At 33.4% G+C, this 20,379-nt stretch overlaps 2 protein-coding genes across 3 annotated transcripts; one reads left to right on the plus strand and one right to left on the minus strand.

Moving 5' to 3' along the window:
• Positions 1 to 406: 406 nt before the first annotated feature.
• LOC125856489 (protein DETOXIFICATION 14-like) lies at positions 407 to 5,726 on the plus strand. Its single transcript, XM_049536048.1, has 7 exons — positions 407 to 737; positions 3,494 to 4,038; positions 4,105 to 4,191; positions 4,291 to 4,347; positions 4,428 to 4,666; positions 5,060 to 5,265; positions 5,422 to 5,726. The coding sequence occupies exons 1-7, from the start codon at positions 459 to 461 to the stop codon at positions 5,458 to 5,460; spliced, it is 1,452 nt and encodes a 483-aa protein (XP_049392005.1). The 5' UTR covers positions 407 to 458; the 3' UTR covers positions 5,461 to 5,726.
• A 719-nt stretch (positions 5,727 to 6,445) lies between these two features.
• LOC125856675 (CDP-diacylglycerol--serine O-phosphatidyltransferase 1-like) lies at positions 6,446 to 19,490 on the minus strand. 2 transcript variants are annotated; one of them, XR_007445550.1, is made up of 16 exons: positions 19,164 to 19,490; positions 17,488 to 17,685; positions 15,877 to 15,942; positions 15,729 to 15,788; positions 15,186 to 15,276; positions 14,972 to 15,026; positions 14,777 to 14,856; positions 14,525 to 14,641; positions 14,309 to 14,393; positions 11,911 to 12,002; positions 10,626 to 10,879; positions 10,417 to 10,505; positions 10,151 to 10,322; positions 9,998 to 10,042; positions 9,630 to 9,754; positions 6,446 to 6,592 (listed from the first exon to the last, which is right to left on the minus strand). XR_007445550.1 is itself a non-coding variant. In XM_049536271.1 (14 exons), the coding sequence occupies exons 1-13, from the start codon at positions 19,169 to 19,171 to the stop codon at positions 10,195 to 10,197; spliced, it is 1,323 nt and encodes a 440-aa protein (XP_049392228.1). In that variant the 5' UTR covers positions 19,172 to 19,490; the 3' UTR covers positions 9,975 to 10,042; positions 10,151 to 10,194. The 2 variants fall into 2 exon arrangements, 1 of the variants encoding a protein (XP_049392228.1); XM_049536271.1 differs by lacking the exons at positions 6,446 to 6,592; positions 9,630 to 9,754 and having other exon boundaries at positions 9,975 to 10,042.
• Positions 19,491 to 20,379: the final 889 nt, after the last annotated feature.

The following is a 20,379-nucleotide window of genomic DNA, read 5'->3' on the forward strand; positions in this document are numbered from 1 at the left end:
ACATGTGAACCCCTAAACAAAATTGATTTAGTACCCCCAAACTCCTAACCTTGGCTTTGCCTCTGCATATAATATAACATGAACAATCAGCTCCATGAAAAATGTAATCATTATAATAAAATATTGTTATCGATCAAAGATAATCATCACTATTATAAAGGTCAGATTGATTATATACCAGAAGTAACTTTCAAAATAAACGAATAAATGTTTCCTTCATTTATTTAACGTAATGTAAACACCTGGTGCGAATAAGTATGAATCAATAAGACCATTTTCTCCATCCCCTCACACCTAGCCTAATTAACACATCTACATAATTAGGTCTAGTGGTCTCCAACAACTCCCTCCTCCTCCTCCTCACATGCAAGGTTTATATAAATGGTACTCTATTCTATTACTTTTAATGAAAACTAGAGCAACACAACAACACACACAACAAAAATAGAAAAAAAAAAATGGGAAGTTATTTAGAAGAGGGATTGTTAGTAAAAGAGAAATTATTAGAGGAAAATAATATTGAAGTTGTGTTGACAGATCAAGAAGTGAAATGGGATGTTATATGGATGGAAATAAAGAAGATTGGTTATTTGGCTGGGCCAATGGCATCAGTAACACTATCACAATATTTGTTACAAGTTATATCTATGATGATGGTTGGTCATTTAGGTCAACTTTACCTATCTAGCACTGCTATTGCTGTCTCTCTTGCTACTGTCACTGGCTTAACTCTTCTTGTATGTATATCCATCTCCTTCTTTTTTATTTCACGTTGTTCAGACTCTTCAAATATTAGATTGTCGTCGTTGCATCTGTGTCGGATCTTTTAAAGATACACTACTTTTAAAGGATCTGACAGTATGTGTTCTGATGATATTTTTGAAGAGTCTGAACAACAGAGTGCAAAACTATTATATTTTGAGTTGAAGATATGATAATTGCTTCAAATATTGTGTTATGTATCTGATCTTTAAAAAGTACACTATTTTTGAAGAATTTGACAGTACGTGTCTTTTGCTGACATTTTTAAAGAGTCTGAATAACATAGTGCAAAACCATTATCTTTTGTGTTGAAGATATGATAATTGCTTCAAAAATTATGTTATGTATCTTATCTTTAAAAAATAACATTTTTGAAGAATCTGAGCAACATAGTGCAAAACCATTGTCTATGTGTTGAAGATATGATAATTAAGTAACAATTTCTAATATTAATAATAAGATTAGTTAGATCAGATGGCAGGCTACACCATTCAACATATTAAACAATGCCTACTTGTGCTGGTTAATGAATCTATGGAGATGAATTTGAATTTAAATCATGAAGTTTTTTTATTTTTTGCTCTCTATCATTTATTTTTTCCAAAATAAAAGAGACAAAAAAGAAGAAGAGGAATTTGAAATATTCATATTAAACTCAAATATGAAAGCAAAATAAAGTATAGCTATCAGGTAGCTGAAATATCATTATCGAGTACTTCCTCCGTTTTAATTTGTTTGTCTAGTCTTCTATTGACACGAAATTTTAAAAAGTAAAAAAATATTTTTTTAATTTTTTTTTTCAAAATAAAATGATATTTAAATTTATAATCTTATACTAAAAATACGTAGAAATAATGTACTAAAATGAAGCATCAGAGAAAAGGGCCCAAGATTTCTGCTTTTGTTGTCTCCTGTTTCTTTGGCAGTTCCCACTATACGATAGCGGGTCAGGAATTAAGTTATTTATGTAAGTAATATCATATTCGATAGCATATTAGCATTCATTTGCTATGTATAGAATTTAATAAACAGTACATAAATAACTAAATCGTGCGTAAACTAAGTATAAAAATTCTCTTATGACGATTTTTTGTACAAATACTTACATAACTCTTATACACTACCTAACGATCGATCGTATAAAAATAAATGCTAGAAAAACTAATGATTCTTGTACAACGTGTTTATCAACTTGGTCATGGTCAAAACAATTGACAATAATTATCGGCTGCTTTTTTTTTTATAAAGTTCAAATACTTTTGTTTTTATAACACGTTATTCATGATTAAATCTAGAAACAAATTCGTCCTAATTTGAACTAAATAAACAATTGAATTACCTAATTATTTGTTGTAACTTGTATAGAGAAAGAGTACACAAAAATATAGTACTACTATTCTTTTTCCAAAAACATATTTTCAGATTCAGATTATCTGTCGTATTTTTTGGAATATTTTTTTAAGAAAAAATTAACTAGGTGGAGATTTGACTCTTTTACCCTTAATTATGTCATATGGTGTAGTCTCTCTTGGTCGATTATTTACTCTATTTGTGTGCTATTACCTCATGATTTAGATGTTTATAGTCTTTTCAAGAACAATTAGTATAAAAGGTAAAATGGGAAAGAATAATTAATTTTGTGTTGAACTTGTAAAATGATAAAATAATTAAGATAATTATAATTTGAAACAGAGTGCACTCATATTATAGAAATCCTGGTTATTGCTGTTATATTCTTAATGAAATGACGTATAGCGAGACAAATATCTAAAATCTCTGTTTTGAGGGAAAAAAATATGTAATTTCAAGTTGCATATCACATATACTTAGCTGAAAAAATCAGTTGTAATTTTGCAGCTAGGAATGGCAAGTGCACTAGAAACACTATGTGGACAAGCATATGGAGCTAAGCAATACAAGAAAATTGGAACACAAACATACACAGCTATCTTCTGTCTATTTATAGTTTGCATTCCCCTGTCCATGTTATGGATATACATAGGACGATTACTCGTATTCATCGGACAAGATCCTCAGATTTCACANCTTTTGGTCTCTCCTAAAAAGAACGTCATCTTCTCTTCTTCTTTTTCTTTTGGGTTTCGCACCGTTTGTTTGGTACCTGCATCGGTTCCCACTTCATCACAACTCTTATTGGTAAGAGAATCACATTTTTCTATATTTAGAAATAATTTAAAACTAAACAATCTTCATGTTATCATAAACAATTTCTCTACCCCACAAAAATAAGAGTAAGGTCATATATCCACCTTCCCTAGATCTCACTTATGAAAATATACGCGGTATATTCTTGTTGATAGGAACAAATTTATGTGTAATTTATAGGGCACGCAAACCTGTGATCTTTCTTCAAAACTAGATTTTTGACGTACATATTTCTAGAATTGATCTAATACCGCCCGTTGGATATTGGCACCCACACTTCAAAAAGGCTTGATGGTGCACTTAGTTAAAACTTAAAAGCTTAGTTATTTACCAATAGAAACAAAAGGATCAATTCCCACTTAATGTATTTTTGTTCTTCTCGTTTCTTCAGCAGTGCACTCATATTATAGAAATCCTGGTTATTGTTGTTATATTCTTAATGAAATGACTTATAGCCAGACAAATATCTAAACAAAATAAAATCTCTGTTTTGAGGGAAAAAATATGTAATTTCAAGTTGCATATCACATATACTTAGCTGAAAAAATCACTTGTAATTTTGCAGCTAGGAATGGCGAGTGCACTAGAAACACTATGTGGACAAGCATATGGAGCTAAGCAATACAAGAAAATTGGAACACAAACATACACAGCTATCTTCTGTCTATTTATAGTTTGCATTCCCCTGTCCTTGTTATGGATATACATAGGACGATTACTCGTATTCATCGGACAAGATCCTCAGATTTCACATGAAGCTGGAAGATTCATAATGTGTTTAATCCCAACTCTCTTTGGTAGTGCAGCTCTTCAGCCCCTCGTTCGATATTATCTAATGCAAAGTATGATCTTTCCTTTAATCATAAGTTCATGTGTAACAATAGCTATTCATGTACCACTATGTTGGTTACTAGTTTTTCACACTGGCTTCAAGAATATTGGGGCTGCATTCGCAATGGACATATCCATTTGGTTAAATGTCACAATTCTCGCGTCATACATGAGGTTTTCCCCTGCTTGTGAGAAAACTCGTGTGCCAATTTCATCAGAGATTTTCTATGGAACGAAAGAGTTCTTTCGTTTTGCTATCCCTTCAGCTGTCATGATATGGTATGTTTCAGCTAAAACTTATTGACTAATTGTTAGACAATTGTATAATGTGTTTCTTTGATGTAGTCTTGAAGGATGGTCATTCGAGTTCATTGTGTTGTTATCCGGGCTATTGCCAAATCCTGAGCTTGAAACTTCAGTGCTATCTGTATGGTAAGTTTATCGATCACTGTAACAGTTTAAACTTTTAGATGAAACAGACTGTAATAAGTTCGTTCTCTGACTTTCTTCTTGTGACATTCTGTTTTACAGCCTCAACACTATTGCTACACTTTATTCAATTCCATATGGTCTTTCTAGTGCTGTAAGGTATGAACTTATAAGATTCTAATGGTATGTTATATTTGAGCATTGAGGTTCTAAGCTCTAACGTTTCGTTTAATTATCAGCACGAGAGTTTCCAACGAGTTAGGAGCTGGAAATTCACAAAGAGCGCGTATTTCTGTTTTCACAGTGATGCTCCTTACAGTAATGGAGGCTATACTAATAAGCGCGACTCTATTTGGTTGTCGAAACATTTTTGGTTTCATTTACAGTAGTGAGATGGAAGTTGTGAACTATGTAGCAAAGATTGCTCCTCTTCTTTCATTATCTGTCATAATGGATGCCTTACAAGCTTCTCTTTCAGGTTAGACATTTTACTAATCATCTCTCTGTGTAGTACTTTTAATGTTTTATTTGCACTCTGAATCTCTCTCTCTCTCCTGAGCAATTCACGTATCACTTGAATAGTAGTAGTATGAAACTTTAAGAAAAGGCGAGTTGAGAAAAGAAGGATCCGTTTGAAGAGTTTATGTTGTGTTGCTAGTTGCTAGGGCCAATGCAATATGAAAGAGTCCTTTAGAATATGAATGAGATGAAAAAAATGGTTATGATGAGGCTCGAGTAGAAGAAGGGGTACTTGAACAGATGATCGTCTCAGACTAGTGAAGATCGGAATAAAGTTGGTGCAAAATATGGTTTCTATATATAATATATTGTTAATGTGGATTGATTCATTTTTATTTTTATTTTTTTGTAGGTGTTGCTAGGGGGTGTGGTTGGCAACATATTGGAGCCTATGTCAATCTTGCTTCATTTTACCTATTTGGAATTCCTATAGCTCTTTTATTGGGTTTTTGGTTAGAACTTAGGGGAAAAGGTCTATGGATTGGCATATTATGTGGTGCAACACTTCAAACTATTCTCCTTTCTATCATTACAAGCTTCACTAATTGGAAAAAACAGGTACTTTTTCACCTTCGTTAGAAAATTATTCTGTATATATAGGTCATACATTATTTTTTGTATAAATACATATTAAATCATGAACATTCTTGACGAAATTTCCGACTTGCCATGCACCATGATTGCTAAGGCTTATGTGTTGATTTCATTTAACAGGCAGAAATGGCAAAGGAGAGGCTTCTTGAGCTAAAATGAGTTAACAACAACATGATGGGGTAAAAAAGATTAGAAAAAAGAGAGCTCAATTTTGACAATTTATATTTTGGAGATTGTACCTAATATTTGTTGTGTGGTCATCAAGTTTATATCTTCAAGCTAGTGTGATCTTCTACAAGTAATATGGTCAATCACATCTTTATAGAGTACAACTTATAATTTATTTTATTTGTATAATCACAAAATTGTGTCTTGAAGTGTGAAGGTCTACAAGTAATAAATCTTTTAATGTAGATTTGTATCTAGATGTATCACTTGTGTGGTCACCAAATTTCATTATTGAAGAGTGAGATTTTTTAAGATTGATATGGGATTTGTCCTTGTTTGTATACTCACCAATTTGCACATGACAAGTAATATGTATTGGCCTCATTTATGTTAGATTCTACTTAAATTTGTTCATCCACTACTCAATTTGAGTCTTTAATTATTAGGGTATGTAATTCGAATTTCTTAAGTTCGTATTTTTTTTTTGTAAACACAAAAATCTCACGTGTTGTGAAAATTATTGTAAAAATTTTAATTCTTTTATAATCTTATCAAATGAGCAAATCATAGTTCACAAACAAGATATTAAAAATATTCTAAGGCGCTGCATTGATAAATAATAGCTCTATGTTCCTTTTATAAATAAATATTTGCGATTACAAAACTTTCAAATATACATAATTTCATAAAGTTTCACTAGTCAACAATAGTAGTAAATAGTTTTTTTTTAATTGATGGTTTTTTTTTTTACAAAATATAAACTTGTAACTCAAGTTTTACCTTTAATATTTTTTTTGTGTAATCACGATTTAGAATTTCAAGTCATACTTTTTGGAGTATATGATATTTGAAATCAATCACGATCCTGCATATCCAAACACTGTTATGAAATTATGACTCTAAATAACACCTACTTCTATGTGTTAAAAAATTCAAAAAAAATATAAATAAATAATACATTTCAAATCTAGATATTAATACTTGAGATCACAATCTTAAAATTTTGGCCTACAAAAATAAATTGTCCATGGAAGAATCAAGAATGAGTTGTTCTCTTATCTTTTCAATTTGCTGCTCAACAGTATCATCACGTTCATCCTCAAGGTCAACATAAACGTCTTTTCTCTAGATGTATCGTCAACGATAATAACATATTAAGTACAATTTTATAAGTTAGATCAGATGAAAGTAAAATATACGTAGACTATATTTATATTCTTATAAGGTAGAAAAACAATATGTGATAGACTATCAACTTAATTCTATAATAACATACTCGCTACAATATTATAAGTTAGATCAGATGAAAGTACGATATATGTAGACTATATTTATATTCTTACAAGGTAGAAAAACAATTTTCGATAAACTATCAACTTAATTCTAGATGCATCACCAACAATAACAACATACTCACTACAATTTTATAAGCTAGATCGGATGAAAGTAAAATATACGTAGATTATATTTGTATTCTCATAAGGTAGAAAGGTAATTTTCGATAGACTATCAACTTAATTCTAGATGCATCTCCAACGATAATAACATATTCACTACAATTTTATAAGTTAGATCAGATGAAAGTAAGATATATGTAGACAATATTTGTATTCTCACAAGGTAGAAAGATAATTTTCGATAGACTATCAACTTATATAATTCTAGATGCATCACCAACGATAATAACATACTCACTATAATTTTATAAGTTAGATCAAATGAAAGTAAAATATACGCGGACTATATTTATTTTCTTATGAGATAGAAAAACAATTTCTGATAGACCGTAAACATAATTCTGGATGCATCATCACTTGCAAGAATCTCAAATTGCAATGATATGGGGGCCAGTTAGTGACAGACTTGTTCACATGACTAGGGGTAAACGGTGAAGCAGAGGCTATTTAAGTGAATTGGTTGAGTTAAATTCATCATGAACCCATTACCCACATGGTCATAAAACACCAAAGCATTTATTGACATGACAAAAAAAAAGATTCCATTGCCTTTTATTAGGAGGTGTTTTTTTTTTTTCGGAGTCCACGTTGAAGCCCCGATAAAATTTGGATTGCATATTGCAGGGCTTATTTGGGGGTGACTCTCTCAACAGGGTTTTCTCCATACCCAGAGCTTGAACCTAAGACCTCTGGTTAAGGATGAAACAATCTTATCACTACAGCACAACCAAATTCAAGTTAGTTATTAGGTGATGTTTAATGTCAAAGCCATGCTTGGTTGGAGTATTAAATTAAATTAGGTGCATGCCTTGTGGATGGGGAGGAGTAGGAGTTTTAATTACGGATTCACTAGAATTCAGTTACTTTAATTAAGATTTTGTAATTGTGTTGAATTATCTAAAACTCGATAAATTAATTTTTCCTGTAAAATTTAGAATTTATGAACTCAAAATTCTGAATCCGGCTAATTTGAGGACATTGTGTGGTCGGAGAATTATTTGAGTGATGCACATTGGCTATATATATGAGGTTGATTTGAGGCATAGTAGTAAAGTTACAAAACTATTCTTTGTTACATTATAATAATTAAAATATTTGTAAAAAATATCCAAGATTCAACATCTATTATATATATCTAGAAAAAAAATCCAAGGGGGAGCGGCATCCCAAATGAACCCTGCAATATGCTATTTAAAATTTAATCGAAGCACCAATGCGGACTACAGACACCGAGTAAAGATAACCATGTGACATATTGTCGAATCTGAATGAATCAACTAGGCTATTAGACATCTTTGATGTATGATAAGACTAATAATAAAGGGCGCAACGACCAAAACTTTAGTTTAAGGTCCACTTAATTAATTTTAGAGGGGAGAAGAATTAGAAGTGTTTTTTTTCAATAAATAATGGTATTACTATTTATCTGTCTCACTTATTCTTTCATACATAATATTAGTTACAGTATTTCTTTTGCAATAAGAAGTTTCGTAACTATATGTTTTTTGTATTTTGATTATTGTATTTGTTGTGATTATTAATATTGTTCAGGATTTTACTTAGTTATGGCTTCTTCATTTCCGTTATTTCTTTTGTTGTATTGCTTTATATTGTTTTTTTTCTTGATGAAATTATACGAAATATTCTACCTATTTTAATGTAATTCGTGATTTTGTTTTTTACATTGTTGTTAAATAAATTCAAGGTGAGGTGTCAAAAAGTATATGTTATTTGTGGATGACAGTCCGATTAATGAGATTTGCGATGGAGCTAACGTCAAGTGGAAAGTTTGGAAACAAACCCTGTAGTTTAAAGTATTCAAGTTGAGCAACACCAAGACTGAATACTTGAAGTGCAAGTTCAATGACGTAATACATCAGACGGGTGTGAAAGTGAGACTTGATACACAAGTCATTTAAAAGGGAGGAAGTTTCAACTATTTTGAATCTATTATTAAAAAAAAAAAAAAAAAGGGAGATAAACAAGGACGTCACTCAATGTATTGGTGTAGAATGGATGAAATTGACTCGCATCTAGAGAATTGTGTAATAAGAAAATGTCATTAAGGCAAGTTCTACATACTAGTAGTTAAAACAACTATGTTGTATGGAAAGGAGGGTTGGCCACTCAAAAACTCACGTTCAAAACTTGAAAGTTGCGAAAATGAGGATGTTGCGATGGATGTGTGGGCAAAGGACAAACTAGGGAGATAGGATTAGAAGTAAGGATATTTGTAAAACGACTTCGGAGGAGGACAAGATGTGAAAAATGAGATTGAGATCATTCCAATATATTAACAAGGGATGTATGAATCCCGCAAGGTGGAGGTGTAAGAAGTTGACTTTCTATAGATGGTTTCACAAAAGGCAGGGGTAAATCAAAGAAATATTGAATAGAGGTGATTAGATAGGACATGATGCAGTTCCAACTTACCAAAGACATAACTTTAGGTAAGAAGTTATGAAGGACACAAATTAGGGTAGAACGAAATCCGCTCATACTAGCACTTGTAATATTGCTCCTATAGTTTCTTGTCCTTCGATTTCTATAGACTGGGTATTGTTTCTCAAGTCAACCACAAGAAAAATAGTAGTGAGTGCACTCCCCTTGATGGTAGACTAGAGCTATGTTAGCTTGAAAACCACTAATATTAACAGCATCTACTTTCAAGAAGCACTGTCAAAGATGCTAGATGTATCATACCTCATGCAAGAAAACATAGTCTGAACTCTCTTTGTTCCAAATTATCTGTGCTTCCTATTGGTCAAGGCAGTTCTCAGAAACTTGTACCACCCATAGACTCGATGATCTTCGAGAGAACAATAGCCCTGGAGGGGGAAATGAGGTAAGAAGTGGAGGAAGAAAGAGATAAAAACTCTACTCGTAAGCATGATTTACGAGTTTCTAAGAACTTTTGAGAGCCATGCAAAGTAGACACAATTTGGATGGGAATAATAAAGTCCAACTGCAATGAGGAGAGGGTAAATTTCGAGTACCTGGATATAGAACTGAAATTGCAAAACTTTCAAGTTACAACATACACTCTGTAAAAAAATTATTTAGGAAAGAACCTGCAAACTGAGGCAGCACAAACAAGGCATTTACCAACCTGTGACCTAGTGATAAAGAATTGTGGTTCACTATATTTTCAACTGTAATACCTAAACTAGGAAGAAAACATGTACAGTTAAAAGGTAATTGGTATTTACAAGAGGGTTGGTTACCCGAAATAACACAAAGGAATAAAGAATGGAGTTACTGCAGAAACTCATTGCTGTTTTTTCCTCATTGTACGATGTAATTGCCATGACCATGCAGCCAAACATAACACAAGGCCAACGCCAGTGCATGTCCAGAAAATTACTAACCAATTGGGCATGGGGTCAGGAAACAATCCTGAAGGATAGCAGAAAAAGATGAGATTAACTGTTAATACACAAATTGATAAGACACACCAAAATGAGAACTAAGAATAGAGTGGAGTACTGACCATGTCCGAACTTGACGCAGATTAAGAGTTCAACAATGCAAATAGCTAGTGAAAGCCAGCAATATGCTCCCACCTTTTTTACGGGTGTCCTGCGTATAATTGTGGAGTATTGGGGGGAAAAGTGAAGTAACGTTAAAAACAGAATTCGGGAAATGGAAGAAAAATATAGTGCAATTCATAATTCTTGTAATAAAATAGGTAGGAGATACCTGTCCTGTAGGTAAGTGTTGTACTCCCGAATTGTTGGTATCGCAAGTAGCCACCACAGAACCAACCTATACACTATCAAAGGGTTTCTAGGAGGAATCCAAAGACAGAACTTCAAAAAGAATGTATTCAATTCCACAGTCAAGAAAATAACACAGAGAGTGAGAACTTGAAGGAATCGCCAGGGACCAAGGAGGGGACGCCATTCATCTTTATCCCAATGTGCAGGTGTAAATTGGCCAAGTGTTCGCTTGACCTACAAAACCCAAAAGAAGATAAAAATGTCGAACAATAAACTGTTCATATGACTGTCAAACTATAACTTTCACATTCTTCCTAGGTTTCAAAAATCTGTAGTGCTTAAGTCAAATATAGAATATGCGAGAAGAGAGATTTAGTTTACAAACACCGACTCCACAATAACCAACTCAGATACTCTCTAGTGTCGGGGTTGTGCCAGAAGCTACAAGTACCCAACTAGAATTACTAGCACAGTTATGTCAAGATCTTCCAATCAACTACTACATCTCAGATCCAAACTATTTGGTGAATTAATTAGAAGTCCAGAACATAGAGTAACTGGATGAGGCATTGTCGCAGATATTGATCCAGAATCTAACTAAAAGAATTTGAAAGCAAAAGTACAGCTCAATATGCGCATAACATCTTGCAGAGAGCTATACAATAAAATTCAATCCTCTTTCTATGGAGGTTAAGTCGAGTCATAACTATATCTCACTTAAGATATTCTATGCAGTATGATTAAATAATGACCAATAATTGAGGTTTTCATGATTCCTCACTGGTTTGAGAAAGATGGACACATAAAGCAAACACCTGATAACAACAGATTTTCCCGGAATAATTTGTATTCTACCTCACGATAATCACCTACCCTTTAGAAGGTGATATATTTCCATTATATTAGTAGTTAACAATCAGGGCTGATTCCCGCAGGAATAAAGCAGGATAATTACAGGGTGAAGAGGCTATCAGCAACAACAATTTCTATCAAACTGAATGTAAACATCTCTCACAACCATTTGACTCTTCTACAAGCAGAAATGAACACTAGTTGCAATGACGGAGTTCAAACTCCACATGAGACATTTATCAACAAACTACTCACATGTTGTGGCATTACCATGTCTCCACACAAAAAACATTAAATATATAATGTCAATTATCTTTATGTGTAGAGAAAGAAGAACATGCAAACAAGAAAATCCAATAACAGCCAAACCAGACAGACTATTAAAATCAACGTATACAGTTGAAGAGACAGACCTTGCCCATAATATTTGGCTGCCGGCTTATACCAACCCACTCATATGTTCTTCCATCAAAATATCGAACAGTACGCATTCCTGCCAAGATGCCTAAAGAGAACCAAAAAAGTAAAGAACAAGACAAAAGAAAACATAACAGACATACCATAGATAGATAGCTATGCAGAGCATAAAGTTAATAATTGTTTCTTGTGTAACCACCCCTTGTAATTTTGCTTAACATGCAAGTATCATATTGACTCATGTTAGCATGACAACATCTACGAAGCCTGGACACCATCAACTGGCATCTCAATTTTAAAAAAAAATTATTTCTCTCAAATCTTCAGATTGGTTTCTGAAATTTGGCAACATGAAAGACACCAGATGTGCCAATTGATCCCTAATTCAAACATTATCTATAATATAATCATCAAAGTAAATTATTTAAATGTCATCATTGTTCAGATGTAACTTGATCTTTATGGCTTGTTTGTATAGCTATCAACGTTTCTGATAGTATATATGTTTTTCTACTACACTACACAGTCCACACACACAACACATGTATAATATATTATCTACAGCAATACACACACAACAACACATGCATACTTTGTTATATAGCAACAGTAGCACACACAACACATGTATATACAACACTAGCACACACAACACATGTACAGTTAAATTTAAATCATCCCTAAATTGAGTCATGTCCCAAATACTTCCAGAACTTCTGTATAGTAAATACCCATTTCCGTCTCATACCAAACATACATTTCCGTGACACAATTACTAACATAATTCATCCCTCATACTAGACATCATTCACAAAAAGCCATTACCTCAATAATTTTTTGTAAACAACAATAATTCATGTTCATCAGCTATTAAAAGAATTTCAGCCCAAACAGCATTCCAATCTATGACCCACAATGTACAAAAAAGGACTGCACACACATAATAATGTAGATATTTAACTCAGCTTTCAAATTTTGCTCACAGGAGTACTTCAAGAAAACAAATGTGATATATTCTCCATCTTGTGACTATTTTTTGCCAACCAAGATGGAAAGATCTTTTCTTTTTAGATGAAGTAATGGCAAGATCTTTTACCTCATCTTCAAAACTATCCCTAAATTGATTCATGTCCTAAAAAAATTTGGAACTTCCATATAGTAGATGCAGATGTCCACCTCCATCTCATTCCCAGCACTGGAATCCATTGTCCATGACACATTCACTAACATAACTTCATTCCTAATATAGAGATCATTCACAATGCCATTACATTGGTGATCTTTTCTAAGCAACGGTAATTCATAATCATCTTCTATTAAACTAATTCTGATCCAAGTACAAATTTAAACTTATGACTCCTGATGTAGTTATGTACAAGAAAAAGACTGCATACATGTGATAACATAGCTATTTAGCTCAGCCTTCATATTTTGCTTTGCCTCAGATAAGACACAGGAGCACTCTAAGAAACAAATGTGAAATATGCGCCTTCTCATGACTATTCTTCTACCAACCAAAGTCTCATTACCACATTATGCTAACTATTTTTACTGCAGTGAATACCAGAGTACCTTACATATCCTTTGTTGGCCAAAGACCAGTTAAGATACGCTAAACCGGAAGCTACATAGATGCCTCGACAACCAACAAACAGATAACTGTAAGACTTAACAAATCCCCTGTTAGGTTGATGCACAAAATTAGGCTTTCTTCACCATAATAACCCTTTTTCATTGCAGCCAGAGCTGCAGAATAAAGTTAAACTCTTCCAGTTGAGAAACTACCCATCTCTCCATCGACTCTCAGTTTTTCATAACATCACTCCTCCACATTTGACCTACGCGCATTACAAGCTGCCTTTACAGTCTAAAGAGATATCAACTGATGGACAAACAATTTCAGTTTCTACCATTTTGGCCTAGTAGATAATCAGATTTAATACTGACAGCCTTCCAAATTAGGGAGGAAGAATGAGATGGAGATAGGTGAATGTAGAAAGAGTTGCATGATCCAAACAGTGCAGGAATCAACTGAGTCCCAATCAACTTACAACAGAAAAATAGTGAGAGCGAAAGGGGGCTATATGGAACATGTGCTGATAGACTTTAACAATCTAAAGGTACTTCATACATTTTGGCAAAATTAGCCCCAAAAATAGAACCACTGCAAATAGAAGCATAAGTGCATAACTAATCCCCAGTGATTTGGTATAAGAGGGTGGAATTGAAGCACCAACCAAATAGAACATCATGCTATGTTAATGTATGTAACAGTATAGTGGAGTGATAAATAATCATCAGATAAATAATGGAGCATATGACATAAATTGACATAAGCATGTCCAAATATGTCTATATCATAAATACCCAAGAAAATGGCTTAAAGTTTCTCACCAAACCAGTTGCAAATGAATATATCCAGAATAATGCTGTCCCACCAGCACTCATTAAAGTTTGGTAACATGTGGCGGAAAGTAAGCTGAAACATAGCAGTGTAAAGATAAGTTATAACAAATGAAATAATCAGTTAACCACTTGCCTAAAATGGTTATATCTAAAACTGAATGGCCACTGCTTAAAGCACTTGAAAGACGCCATAAAGGATCTGACCTCCATCAACTCGAACCCAATAGATAAGACCCATAAAAGAGGCTGATTACGTATCATGATGGCCTTGCCCCACCACCCTAAGACATGAGCTAGAACGAACTCATCGAACAATGTGTCCTACAAAGCAATACACCACTCAGAGAGATCTCAAAGGCCAACTATTACTTTTAGCAGTCTCAATCAATAATGAAAGACAAAACTCATGAAGAAAATAAATTGAAGAGGTAAAAAGAGTGCAAGGAAAAATCTTACATAAACATTCTTAAACCTGTTTGTGGGATTTTCAGGTACATAGAGTCTGCAATCAGCACCATAAGATTTTTCAGGAAGTTCTGCATAGCAAGTCAAATCAGTCTTAGCTATGCTACAAAGCAAAACATATGAACAGAACAGACCTGCATGAACGAACCACGGAAATTTTCTACAAGGAGTAGCCAAAATCCTTACCAATGCCAAGATCAGGATGAAGAAATGTCATAAACTGGCGAGCATCATCGCGCCTCTGAGAAAATAAAGGAACAGAGTTTTCATATTCAGAATATAATTTAATGGCTGCAATAACACATGAACAAATATCATAAGAAAACACAGATGTAAGAAACTATAGATACTGGCTCAGTAACATGAAGGTAAGAAAACACAACTCTTCTTACCAACCTACCTGAAAAAGTAGAAATGTCAAAGCAACAAGATAAATCACAGCCATTCCATGAACCAGGCGCCAAATCGCAGGATGTGGTCTAATAAGTACCCTGTATGATAGAACTAAAGTATTAAGTGGGTAGAATATTATTGCCACAAACTCCACATAAGTTCACAAGGAGGAAAAAAGGTGAATTGTCAACTACACATTCAAAACCAGAGAGTTTAGTTTATAATTAATTGGTTAAAAACTTTCAACTTCAATTTCAAAGATGAAATGCAAATTTAAGAACACAACTTCCTGAACTCGCCTAATTGAGAAGTGAGTAAAAGAAACTCCATAAAGAATCCCATAAAAATGAATAGAGAATATCACCTACTCCTGTATCTGAATTTGGTGGGATAAATCCTTACTGCTCACATAGTGTACAATATACAGACATTTATACCAGTAACCACTAACTCCTTTTTTAAGGCAAGAAACACCCAACATTCTAACACAAAAATACCCAAAAATATGAACTTGTTCATTTTAGACAAACAAAATGTGGAAACAACTTACGTTGAAGGGGCTTGCAGCAAAGAGTAAGCAAGATAAACAGCAACCATTGCCCAAATGCCCCTAACAGATGAAAAACAAATTACTTACATCAATTTCTTGTGCATAATTAAAAAAATGATTGGATAAACAACATGCTTAAAATGTACACCTTTTCACAGAAGTAGTAACATCACTGGAGGAAGTACTTTGCGGCTCAAGAGCTCCACTTGCCCAGCTGCAATAACGATGACACAAGCAAGTCAGAACATACAAATATTAACTTCATGTCCAACACAAAATCATATTAGCTTTAACAATTTTGGAAAATTTAGGAAACAGTGAACAAGAAAGGACAGGATTCATAGACCAAGTGTATTACATTCTTCGGCTGTAACACAATAGGACTCAATAAAACCTCAGAACAAGAGGTAAGAGGGTAAGGTTTAATCTTTTCCACAATTTTGGTAAATAAAGAGAGTTAAATATGCAAACGCAACCTTCTAGTTTCCTCAAAGAAGGGAATTGCCAGATGCCCACTTATCAAAGAAATGGAAGAAGTTAATAATTTTTTCGTTTGTCTTTGACATGCCATATGCTGTGCTCAGGAGGTCAGAATGATTTAAGTACCAAGAACTACACTAAAAGAAGTAGAAATAAACAACAGTATCAATAAAGTGAACAGATCCCTGAAAATTTGGACTTACGGAATGAAAATTGGCAATCAGAATTCAGAAACCAAGGACAACCAGAAGATGACTCAACTAGTCAACTATATCCACTATGAATCTTTTTATGAAAAACTTGATAGACTTATTCAGATATTCTCTTTCCCTATTCTGCATTGAATGAGAACAGGGTAAAGTCAACTGTTATAATTGAGAAACAATGAGACCCCAGGTTCCATTTTCTATACAAACTTCCAGCTCAAATACTGATCTATAATTATGAAGATGAGTGGAACGCCAAAAAGGTAAGTGAGGTCAGTAACAGAAGCAGCAATACAAAGACAAATAATTGCATGGCTACCAACAGATCTTAGGGAATTCAAACTGTAAGCAATGCAGGTAAAGTTAATGTGGAAAATGTGGAGCATTAATACTACTAGATCCTACTTAAGATCATAAAGAAGAAGTTCTGAGGGGCAAGCTAGCTACTTTTATTACTAAATAGGTCCCCTGCTGAACAGTAATAATCACATAATTAGCAGAAATTTGGATCAACAGACTGCATATAAGTTTTGTTTGTCACAGACATGTTACCCTCAAAATTCATTTGAGCAGGGGACTCTTTCTTTATGGATTATAAGTGCTCTGTCCAGACAAATGGCGGGTTTTAAAGAGCAGGGCTGCTAGTATATGGTTTGCTTTTCTTCAATCACTTCTTTATTTCTCCTTCATATTTGACAAAAGAATTAGGACAACGAATCCAGATTGAGAGGTGAAACCCAGGAACAGAAGTGGTTGCATTTCCATTTCATGAGAAATTATAGGCTCCAAAAGCAAGCCCTCAGATAAGAGGATAGAAAATAAATAGGCATCAAAATTTTATAGTTCAATTTCTTGCTGCATTAATATTCAAAAAAGTTAGGCACGGCATGCAGATAATTAAACTTGATGAAACAGGATTCAAGATGGACCTTAGGGAGAACCAGCAAAGACTAAACAAAAATAAGAAACCTTTTAAGAGCTTCATTGGAGTCTGAAAAAGTAGCCACAAGAAAGAACTAATACCTATAATTTATAAACAATGGTTTATAAAGCCTGTTAACTAAGCAACTTACATTAGGAAACATGCACCAATAAGCAACAATGTAATAGTACGAGGTTTGTATGCCCAAGCAGTCCATGGATCCAGCTCCTCATCTACATTCAGCGGGCTATGATTACCATTTTGAACGGTAACAAGATTCCTTTTGTTACCCTTTCTGTAACCATTAGGTTCCATATGCCTGGCCTCACAAATTCCTTCAGCCACTTCACTGCACACAAAAGATAAATCATTCCAGGATTACATGTCCATGTAGAAGAGTCCAGGTGCAGATAATGGGAAAGACAACAACACAGCAATAAACATCACAAGCAAAGGGCACCCCTATTGAGCTAGAGCACGTATCTACTTAATGCAGTGCAGAGTAATACCTTCCTAGACAATTACACAATCCAGAAAACATAGACTTAACAAACAAAGGTGAGGACAAAAGTGATTGGAAGAGGCAAAAAACTGAGAGAAAAAAAGAATCTCAAAGAACACAACAAAGTAAAGATAGGAATCCAAACAATCTTGCGTCTATCCAAATTTGATTAGTATGAGTTATAATAAAAACTACATTAGAAGTCCAACCCAAACAAAGGGGGAGAAATGAACATGGAACCTTTTGTTCCTATATCCTTTTGGCTTCTTCTGTTTATAACGCATAAAAATTAATCAGCAACCTCAAAATTAATGTAAATATTTTAAATTTTTTGTTATGTGAGTCCTTTTCTTCAGCTTCTCAGTCTTCAATAAAACAAGAATAGACTTAATGTAATCCATAAAGATAACAGCAAATATGCAAATGCAACACCCCCCCTCCTCCCACCATAAAACACAATACTTCAGTTTAATACAATAATCGAAAGAAATAATGAAATTGGCTATTACAGAAACATCACAATCATAACAGCAGCAAATCACTAATGTAAAAAAAAATGCATACGGTAAAGATATAGCACCTGGGCCTAACTACTAACTGACTCCATGAGTAAATTCTTCACTAAAACCACAAACCATTATCGATTTAATAATATCAATCTACTCTAATAAAATTCGACACTTTTAGCCAACATTTACAAATACAAAACTCCCTAGCAACAGAAAGATAGCAACTCAGCACTTAGTGTAAAGTAATGCTAGAGGGTGTCCAGATAGCAATAGAAAATCACAAATTGATGAAAATAATAATCACCCAAAATTCAACACTCTCTCACAAAGCAACTTAAAGGGTGCATGCCAATCACGACTTCCAAAAATGGCAACAAATATTTTAACGTAATGGCTAAAGTAAGATGAACCCAATATTCAGATACAACAGTAAATGCCAATAATACACGCATTAGTGATTTCTTCCCACTTGTCCTAGCCTTCATAGGGCAAAGTTACTCGGTACCTATTGCTGTTGCAGGTGGGAGGTGTTAGGCATATGAGGTGCACAAAAGCTGGTCAGCCACCACAGTTATCAATATATATATACACACTCACTGTATCTGACACATTTATTGTTTTGAGAGTCAAAAAAAAAAAAACTCAATCTTTCACTACAACTTCGTCAAATATTTCGTACACATTCGTAAAGCTTCAACATTTAATTCAACTAATCAACGTCCCATTCAATACCCAAAACTACCCATAATTCATATTTGGGAATAAAAGTACAAACAAATATACTTATATAGAGATTAAAAACAGTTGAAATCTTACGCAGACATATCCTTAGTCGAACGATTGAATAAGCAGATGATTTATGGCCGTTGGATCAAACAAATGGGAGATGGGTTTTGTAGTTAATTGACGAATTAATAGAGATATGGACGAATAATGAAAAAATGATACATACATATAGATATAGATATAGAGAGAGAGAAATCAATAAGGAAACCGAAAAGATAACTGGGTTTCTCTCTCTAAAAAGGTGAAGAAGAAGAAAGAGAGAGGGCTTTTTGGAGTTGTTCACAGCGGCAAAAAGGCGGTGAGAGAGAAAACAGAGAAAAAGTACAATGGTGGTCAATGGCAGATTTTCAATATTGGTTTTTTCATACAATGGAAATTCTCCCTCATTTGTACTCACATTTTTTTAAGTTTAAAATTTAGAGTTATGGTCGAAAACACGTCTAAACTATCTTATTTTATTGAGTTTCATATCTAAATTATCGAGAGTGTGAGTTTTCTATCTGAGCTATTATTCAATAATTAGCGAAACACATTGGATGTTGATTAGACCATATATTTGTCTAGAAATGCTTATTTACATATATAACGGTTCTATTTGCTGACTCATTAAAATTGACTTTTCTAAAATCTTTAACTCTCCTCTTTCAAGTCGAAGATTCCAATGTCATGCTAATTGCCAAAGACGAGATCACGACTAAGAAGGTGGAGAAGAAGACGGTGGGTGTCATGATTGGAATAAGTTAATTTATACTGTGATAGTTTTAACATTTAACCTTAACTTTTAACCTAGTACTCCCTCCGTCTCCTTTTAGTTGTTATCTTGTACTTTTCGAAAGTCAATTTGACAAAATTTCAAAGTTAAATTAGATTACATTAATTTAATATTTTAAATTAAAAATTTTGATATTCAAAAGTTATACGAAAAGTACTATAAAATACAATTTCTTCTACATATCAATATAATAAAAAAATACACCATAAAATATACTCATAGTTCTTATCATTTAACTCTAAAAAAATAAACCATGACAAGTACATGACGAAATTTTTAAAACAAAAGAGAGAGTGTACACGCATCGTAAGAATTTAGTTGAGGTGTATTTTACTAACTATTAGGTGATAGTTCGAATAGAAAACTCACACTCTCAATAATTCAAATATGAAACTCAAAAAATTAAAATAGCTTAAAAGTGCTTTTAGTAAATTAAAGTAAGATTATATAAAAGTTAAAAAAATATATATATAT

Source organism: Solanum stenotomum, chromosome 2, assembly GCF_019186545.1.
Source record: "Solanum stenotomum isolate F172 chromosome 2, ASM1918654v1, whole genome shotgun sequence".
Classification (NCBI taxonomy): Eukaryota; Viridiplantae; Streptophyta; class Magnoliopsida; order Solanales; family Solanaceae; genus Solanum; species Solanum stenotomum.